General features: G+C 41.3%; 1 protein-coding gene across 1 annotated transcript; it reads left to right on the top strand.

Annotated features, from left to right (window-relative positions):
- Nucleotides 1–259: 259 nt before the first annotated feature.
- On the top strand, nt 260–8,470 carry LOC138013229 (putative leucine-rich repeat-containing protein DDB_G0281931). Its single transcript, XM_068860249.1, has 2 exons — nt 260–484; nt 3,454–8,470. Exons 1-2 carry the CDS (start codon nt 325–327, stop codon nt 6,654–6,656), a joined length of 3,363 nt encoding a protein of 1,120 aa, XP_068716350.1. The 5' UTR covers nt 260–324; the 3' UTR covers nt 6,657–8,470.
- The last annotated feature ends 730 nt before the right edge of the window (nt 8,471–9,200 follow it).

Below are 9,200 nucleotides of genomic sequence, written 5' to 3'. Positions count from 1 at the left end.
AAACTGCAGCCTTTTGAATCAAAGCTGAGTACAATCATTATCAGGCTTTGCAAAAAATATGATGCTACTCTTGGAAAAGGACTAAGCTGTTTTCACTTGATTAATTCGTCTTCATTACAATTATCCGTTTTGGTTCAGGGGTACCCTGTTTGGTGCAATTTATGCGTCGCTTAGGACAATTTTTTCGTTTCATCATATCTTAAAATAACCATTCGATTAAACAAATGGAAGGTAAGGACTATGATTGGTCGGGCGAAAGATGGATTATAAATACCGTATAACAAATACTACAGTTAAAAATCCAAACCACGTTTCGACATAAAAATGAACTACAGCCCAATTTGGAACAAACCAGCTCTTTTGACCTGGCATCCGCTTGTGATGTGGATGATTGCTCTGTTATGGGTGATTTTTTGCCGAGCTCCGATGGTAGTTCACGCTAACTCGGTCAAAGTATCGGCACAGTGGCCGAGGGACACTTACGGTAAGTAACTGCATTCTAGTTTATTTTAGTCGGACGAGCAGTCAGTTCGGACAATTGCACGAGTTGCTGTAAATTACAGGTCACGTTCACGAGTTACTAAGTAAAAGAATGGATACCGCGCGCGCTATCAGGACCAATTTGTAGCATCACCCTAAGATCCCTCTTTTGTCGCCTCTTTCGTGTTTTCCGCGGAAAAGAAGATAAAGCATGGTCGCAGGTTAAGGAATAGAGAGTGTAAATGTGCTGTTTGACGGCGGAGGAGTGCTAGAGGTGTCATGTAGAGAAAACAATCAAGAAGGTATTCAGAATTGAGAAGGATCGTACTAAAAACCCAAACTGCACTCTCGTCAACTTTTTCTTCCTCAAATAAAACGGCAGTGAACCAAATTGTTAGTCCTCCGATCGAATACTCGCACGTGGACCACAAAATGAATGTACATAAACTCATTATCTCGCGAATGCAATGAACAGTTACAACATCCTCGGAGACCCAGGGGCAGGCAGTCGAGACGGGACGAGAAAATCACGGGCAAAATCGGGACTGGCGTTAAGTTTTCAAGTAAGGCGAGAAGAGTCCCTGGGAGCATACCTTTTAAGGGCGTACTAACGTGTTTTTTCGGGTTTTTTGGGTGCGTTGCTAAGGATGTAACGGTTTAGTAATTTGAGAGAATTTGGCATTATTTTGGTCACTTTCCAACTTTTGTAAACCAATGACCCTAAATATGACGTCATCACGCCACGCGCATGGTCACGTGACCAATAAAAGAAGACTCTAAATTTGCCGTCGTGCTAAACAATTTGGGTATTTAATCAGTGGTTTGATAATTGGTATTCGTTTTTGCATCCAGCCAGGCATGGATCTAACTCTTGGTTAATAAGTGTTATGTATTTTTAATATGTAGGCTGGATTTTATATTAATAGTATAAAATTAATGTATACCCTGATGAGTTTACCGTGTTAAAAAAAGGTTCAAGTTAAATTTCAAGTTCAATTTCAAGTTGATTAAAATGGGGAGCTTAAGCAAAGGCATTTTTGAGCGCCGTTATGCAACCGGAAGTGCACGTTTCTCATTTGAGGTTAGTGTTTGTGCACAAATTTCCAAGTAAATCGTCTCTATAAGAATAAAGACACTTGGTAATACAAATGTGTTAGCACCAAGGCGAGTAAAAAGAGAAGACGCCTCACTTCCATTTGCCGTCTGTGGCTCAAAAACGCTGGTGGCTAATTTCCCTACTCGCCATTTCAAACAAAATAATGCGCCGATCAAATCGAAACTCCAGCACCCCACCCCCCCCCCCCCAACCCCTTTCCCGGGCAAACCCCCGTGCATTTGACTATCTTCTGCGCTCGGGGAGTGGGGAATTTGACCTTTCCCTGAGTGGGGTGGGGAAAATTAAACCGGAAGTTTCAGGTTTCAAATGAATTTTTTTTTCGGGCGCCGAAGTCGCTAACAGCTATAAAACACGTGTTTGGATGAGATGGAAGAGTTTAAAGGAAGAGATGTAGCATTTGCGAGCGATTGGCTTACAAAAAAGGTCTTCAAAAGGTCTTTATTAAAGACGGCAGGAGCCGACGACGATTGTTCTTTAGTAGGGTATAGGGCATTTGAACACCATTTTGGTCCGAGAGGGCGGGAATTTGAACGATCCAATCTTCAAAAGTTCAAATGCCCGGGCTTTTCCCAGGGTGGGGGGGGGGGGGAATGTTGAAGTTTCGAGCTGATCGGCGCATAATTGCTACGCTTGGCTAAGCAGATACAGATCCTAAAGTGCCTTGATAGTTTTACTTTCCTTCCCACGTCAAATGAAAAATCCTCTTAAATTAAAGACTACCAACGGCAAAACATCATCCAGTTACACAGCAACGAGGTGAGCGGCACTACAACTTTCCCAAACCACACGCTTTTCTCTCAAAGAAATTAGCAAAGCCAGCTAACTCATTTCGCTTTTCTCAACACCCAAATGAGAACCCAGACTTTTCTTATTGTTCTCCTACATGCTGCAAAGCACAAGTTACATTGAGCCTCCTAGGTGGCTGTGATTGTGAGATATTCAAGTACAAAAACGGATAAATTTATGTGCAAATTACGAGCTATCTTACTTGCTCGTACTTTCAATTTATATAGCCATTTCTAAACCTAAATATTTTACACTCACAGCTACTAGGAGGCTCAAAAATGTTATACCTATTAGGAGGCTCAAAAATGTTATACTACCACGATAATTCCTTGAACAGAGACAAAAATATAAAGATTAATATTTCCTTGTAAAGCGGAAGAAAAATCAAGTTGCATGGGAATGAGCTAAACCGACCTTCAAAACTTTATTTGCAATTTACTTGTAAACACTCTCACATAGATGTTTTTCTAATTTGGCTTACAAGCTGTGGAGCCTCAGTCGTTTACACTCTTTAAGTTTCGTTATCAAGAGTCTGACTGAATTTCGAGATAATCGACCTTTTCAAAATGAGCTGAACAGCTGTTGCCTGGAAACCAACTAGAAAATAAACTTTGATCACTGATACCTCGAAAAGATTTTGTGGTGTCAGGAAATCGAAAATTGCCTTCTGTAAAAAAATCTTATTTCAACGAATACACATCAAAGTTAAGAAAAAAAAAAAGACTGATACGAGCCTCCTTAATCGAAGAATGGATATTTGGTTGGTTTCTTCTAGCCATTGTTGGTTAGTTTTCCGCCCGCCTTTCCTCTGTTGTAAACCGGTCAAACGGACACAAACCATTTTTTCCCAGAATAATAGTTACACTATTCACCCCACATTCAGTAGTTCCCACACCAGCACAGCACTCGAGTCGAGATGGAAAACTATTGTCTTGTAATTAATTGTTAGATGTGGAATACTTTGCAAAGTTTCAGAGAGAAAACCTCCAATTGCCAACGGAGAGTCATTGACTTTGAGCGATCACTTGCATTTTAAGTTTCACTTGGGAATAACTGTCATTTTTTTCCAGATTATAACTTGTTTCTAGGCGATGAGGGACGCGATTGTTTGAAACGCGTTAAACAGTTTCCACCGTTCACCTTGGACACATCTTTCACACCAGAACAGGAAAGAGAAGTTCTACTAGATATATACAATTCAACAAATGGACAAGAGTGGTACGAAAGACGCGGCTGGCTTAGTTCAACCAATGACACATCCCATTGTTCCTGGTATGGTATCACCTGTCACGGAAATACAGCGCACATTAAAACTATCGTCTTGGCTTACAATAACCTAAACGGTTTCCTTCCTTCTAACATATGGAAAATCCGAAACTTATTTTCTCTCTGCACACCAGGGAACCCTTCTCTTCGAGGAACGATTAGCGACTTTCTGTTTGCGAATATGAGCAATCTGTTGACCGTTTCGTTCAATGCCGCTTCTATTTCTGGGAATATTCCTGAAGGGATTGTAAAAATGAAAAATCTGCAAAACTTCCTGGGCTGCATTATGAACGGCGATGGTTTCACTGGTCACTTACCACGGAATATCGGAAACATGACAGAATTACGATTACTTTGTCTTGGAGGAAACAATCTCACTGGCCAAATACCAAAGAGTATTTCTAGGCTGAAAAAGCTGCGGTATTTGGACCTCGGAATAACTCCTGGCCAGATGCATGGAAACCTCAGTGACATATTCGCAATTCCTTCCATAACAGAATTGTATATATCCGGGGTTAAACTAACCGCAAGGTTGCCTAGTGTATTACCAGAAAACCTAAGCGAACTAATTTTACCTGGAAACAGCATTTCTGGGAATATATCAAACTGGAAAAAATTCCCAAGTGCATTAAATCTTGCCAACAATCAACTAACAGGGGATATTCCAGGCGATGTGCTGCTGAAGGGAGGCGAAGTGATCGATTTGTCACAAAACGAGTTTGAGTCAATCAATGAAGGAAAACCGTGGCCAGATACAGCCCGTGCTTGTAAAGCGTCTTACGTCTCTCTAGCAGGGAATCGAAAATTGGCAATTAATTTTTCAAGCTTCATCGAACTTTTTAAAGTTGATAGCCCCTCAATTCTAAATCTAAGCTTTTGCAACATAACAAGTCCTGTACTCGCAAACGTGCTGTACATGAAAAGACTTTCCACTTTTGATTTAAGTAATAACAACTTTTATGGAGCTTTACCCACATTTATTTCTGATTTTTCGTTTTTGACGTACTTTGACGTCTCCTCGAATAACTTGACAGGTAGCCTTCCAGCAGGAATTCAAAACATGGTTTCTCTGCAATATTTAGACATATCTGGGAATCCCTCTATGCGAGTTGGGACAAGCGCTTCATCCAACGTCTTTAAACCTGACTTTTTCACTATGTTCAAACCACCTCAAGCAGTCAACTATACCTGCCCTGAAGGACGACTCACGTTCAACAATGGACGCATTCGCTTAGATCCAACATTTTACGAATACAAATATTGCGTTTGCGACGAAGGTTTCTACGGAGGCGATGGTTTGTGCAAGAAATGTATGATTGGTGCGAATTGCCATCGACTTGCCATCAGTGCAGCCGACGATCTGCGTCCAAACATCATGGAGGTATCGGGTGGCTACTGGCCATCACCAGATCCCAGCAATGCCACCCACCTTGTCAAGTGCCCGGTACCATCTGCATGCAACCCTACAGATTCCTGTACTTGTCGACTGGTCACAACACCGAAGGACACAAATTCCACCTCCAGAAGCCGTCAATCATTGTCATCTCTGATCACGGCGTGCAATCATTCTTGCGTCTGCCATCCAGGGAACACGGACCGATTTTGCTCTCGCTGTCAAGAAGGATTTTACAAACTTGGTGGACTGTGCTTCAAATGCAAAAAGGGCGATTTAACTTACTATTACATTTTTATTCCTATCTTTACTTTGTCCTTTCTCATTCTGCTCTGGTTGTACTTCCATTTTTATCTTCGACCCATCAAATGGTTCGTTGTTACTGCGATTCATTTTCTACTCATGCTAATCATGATGCTTTTGGAGTTATTACCTGCGTGGCTTTTCAAATTAAACCTGGTCGTTTTCGTGTTGTGTATGAGTAACCGAGGAAAGGCTGCTCGCTCTCTAATCAGCATAACGGTGTTTTACATCCAAACCATGGATTTCATGGTATCTAGTGTCAACGTGTGGCCTAAAAGAGTTATTAAGGCTCAAAGCTACTTGAGCAGTTATTGGAACCTATACTTTCCCTCTCTTTCTTGTGACCTGCCTTCTCTTTTTACTCCAGTCGGGAAGTTTGCCTTTCTGCTCCTACTTCCAGCGGTGTGCTTGGCCATGGTGGGTGTGTATTTCATTGCGATGATGATTTACAATAGATTTCGTCCCGCTGAAAGGAGAATGCAACTTGTTCATTTCAAATGTCGCCAAATCGCCTTCTTTTGTCTTAGCATTAGCTACTTTCCAATCGTGAAGCAGTCCCTTTCCATTCTACGTCCATGTCAGAGTGATCAGGATGTTCGTTACATGCCCAACTCCCCTTGGATAGAATGCCCTTCGCACTCTTACAGCAAACTGAAAGCCCTTGGCGTTGTCTCAGTTGTGTTCTACGTGATTGGGTTTCCCTTGATTGTCATCTTTGTGCTGATTCGTTTCTTTCCAAAGAGAAGCTCGATGACTCCTGAAGAACAAGAGAAACTTGATGTGTGGCTTGGACCTGTCTATTTGCCGTACAAACCAAAGTATCGTCAGTACTTTGAGATCTTCACGCTTTTCCGCCGCCTGGTTCTCGCCATTGCGTTGTCGATGATTTCTTCGTCGTCCACCTTGCAAACGTTTGTAGTGTGGCTGGTTCTGATGACGTCAGCAATCATCCACTTGTGCCTCCAGCCGTATGACGAAGTCTCTATAAACAGATGCGATCCGAGCGAGCACGAGACCAACAGAAAAGTTATCTTGGAACGCATTTTCCGCGAGAATGTCTTTGAACCCTTGGTTTTACTCGTATTGTCCATGTCTTTTATGGTGTTGAGGTTTTCAGTACTGGACAGTACCTATGCTAACATTTTCGTTTGGCTGGTGATGGTCATAAATACATGTGTTCTTGCGACTCTGCTAGCTGGTATAGTTTACCGTCTTGTTGGCAAAAATGAAGGCCGCAAGAATGAAGAACGAAGGTATTTGCTACCTGTCAACGGCCAGCGGGGCTACTACGTTGACATAGATGGTATTTAGCAGCAACTGAGCAGCCGTGACTTTCTTTAGTAGAAGAAACCTGAATTCGTTTTTGGTGACTTTCCAATTTTTTGTAAGCACATGTAATGCAGCTGACCGAGGAAAAGATACTGATTTGTTGCTATGAATATGTGTTTAGTATTTTGGACCACTTCGGGGTGGATCAAGAACACATCACTTGATTGCATTGTGGACAATATGGAGAGTGACATCCCAAAGCATTGTTGACAATTGATGTTGACTTTTGATTTGTTTCTGTAGCCTTCAGTCGTCCCTTATTCCTACTAATAGTTGCATGTTTATGATTCTGCCTTGGTAGTCTAAGTTAATGCAACATTAAACAACGTTAACACTGAACAATAATCGAAACGGATTCGCCGTTGGTTAGGTTTTAGTAATTTGTTTTTCAAATGTTGAAGTATTTGCACAACCATTCAAAGCTAAAAGACTAGTAATTTCTTGTTACTAGTTGTATAGATTGCGTACCGATGGCCAACGAATCACACAGATTGAACTAAACACAACAGTAAACTTTACTTCACTCGCACGCCACGACACACAAAAGAGTAAGGTTTCACATTTCCCACGAGTCTAAGTAAGCCTGCGATTTCTATAGACTTCCGGTATAAAAACTAGAGTTATTTCCGGTTAAAAGGTTATCAATAGCCCATTTCCGAGTTACTGCATGCCTCAGTATCAAAGCGAGTCCTGGTACACAATCATTCAAATGCAAATGAGTTGCGTATTCTTATTCAAATCAAACTAATTTCCATTTCAATAGTTGAGCACCAAGACTCACTTCGAAAGCCAGACAAACAGCAACTCGGAAATGGCCTATTCATTACACCAGTACTTAGAAGTAATGAACGTGCTTCCATCACTAGTACTCGGAGCGTACAACTCCAGTAATAAAATGGGCCCATCTCATGGTATTTTTACGGACCTTTTATTTTTAGACTATCTTTTCCCGCCAATAAGGGCAATGAGGACGGTAACGGAAACGAAAGTGCCACAAAACAATAGTTTTAATGAGCAAAAACAATGGCGGCTCTGTACGTGCAGATACTTGTGATTGCTCATGGGGGCTCCCGCGGGATATTTGCGGGAAACTCAGTCTAATCATAAACAAAGGCCACTTGTATGCTCCCAGCGATGGGTTCCTGGTGTGCTTCCTAGTTGATGTAGCTAGGCATTTTTGAGTTATTGTTGCTTTTTTTTCTTTGCTTTTTTAAGATGTTACATCTTAGGTGAATAACTTTAAAAAGTTAAGAGCAGTATATTTCTGGTGCTGGTGCTGATATCAGTTCGAGCTGAAATGATCAAATCAATAAATGTTGTCGTTGCTGTTGATCATGCTGTTGCGAGTTTCCTTCTATCTCGAGAATTCGCACTAGTTTCACTGTACAGCGGAAACCTCGCCTGTATTGAGTGGACACATTGTATTAAGCGGACATTAGCCTAAGTCCAAGCCTTTTCTCAGCAGAGCGGAGTCACACACCAAAATTGAGCCCTAAGTTACACGAGACCTGTATTAAGAGGAAAATTAAAGACGGATTTTAGAACGCAATTTTATCAGATTATAGGATTGTTGTCCACATTTGAAAGCATGTCTTCCGGTAATTTCATTCAATCACGAAATGTGTGCTTAAAGGCGGGTTACACACTGAGCGCTAGCGGACCTTCATTACGATTCTTAATCTCATACGCAGAGTCTCCATTATCCTTGTCCAGCGGTCGGGAAACGAGCGACTCTGGAAAGTTCTTATCCCTAAGTCCAAGACTATTGGACTTCCGCTTGAATTGCGCATGCTTGGAGTTCACCGCCATGTTGGAGTTTGTCTTACTTTCGTTCCTTTGGTATTGTTTCGAAAAGCCAATCAAAATCCTTAAACTAACGGGTCTTAACGAGAGTCGCTCGTTTCTTCAAGCGTGTGCCTGAATATGCGCTCACGTTTATTTTGTATTGTAGAATTTTTTTCAGTTGGAGAGTAATGATGACAAAACACATTTGATCAGTAACATTGTAAGCATGGCAAGATATTATAGTGTTGATAATTTTCAACTATTTTTATCAGAGCCAAAATCTCTAGAAAAATACTTCGGTGTGTGCTTCCTGTAAAGAGCAGAAGTAATGATACAAATTAACCCACACCGTGAACAGGTAGCTAAACATGTTAAGTTGACCGTTAAAGAATGGTCGTGCACTTCTTGACCACCTCGAGAGCAGGAAACGTATGAAAGAAAACGAAACCTTATATTTAATACCAGGATGTGTGCAATTGTTTTTAAAAAGCGAACAGTACGAAATACACCAGTAGGAACAAAAAAAACCTGCGACTAAGGGAACAGTGGTTGGAGAGAATAATTGCAGTCGCAAATCGTCCAATCATTGACAAGTGCCAGAAGCCGATCACAAAAGATCTAAATCCATCGAGCACCAACAGAGACGGTTCTACTTATGGTACTTACTTTAGATCATGATTAGTTCAGTTTCAGAGCTTTGCGTATTTCAAAATACATTTTGCCTTGATCGATATACATCAA

Source organism: Montipora foliosa, chromosome 8 (assembly GCF_036669935.1).
Source record: "Montipora foliosa isolate CH-2021 chromosome 8, ASM3666993v2, whole genome shotgun sequence".
Classification (NCBI taxonomy): Eukaryota; Metazoa; Cnidaria; class Anthozoa; order Scleractinia; family Acroporidae; genus Montipora; species Montipora foliosa.
The sequence above is the reverse complement of the archived record's forward strand: the minus strand, read 5'-3'. Positions and strand labels throughout refer to the sequence as shown.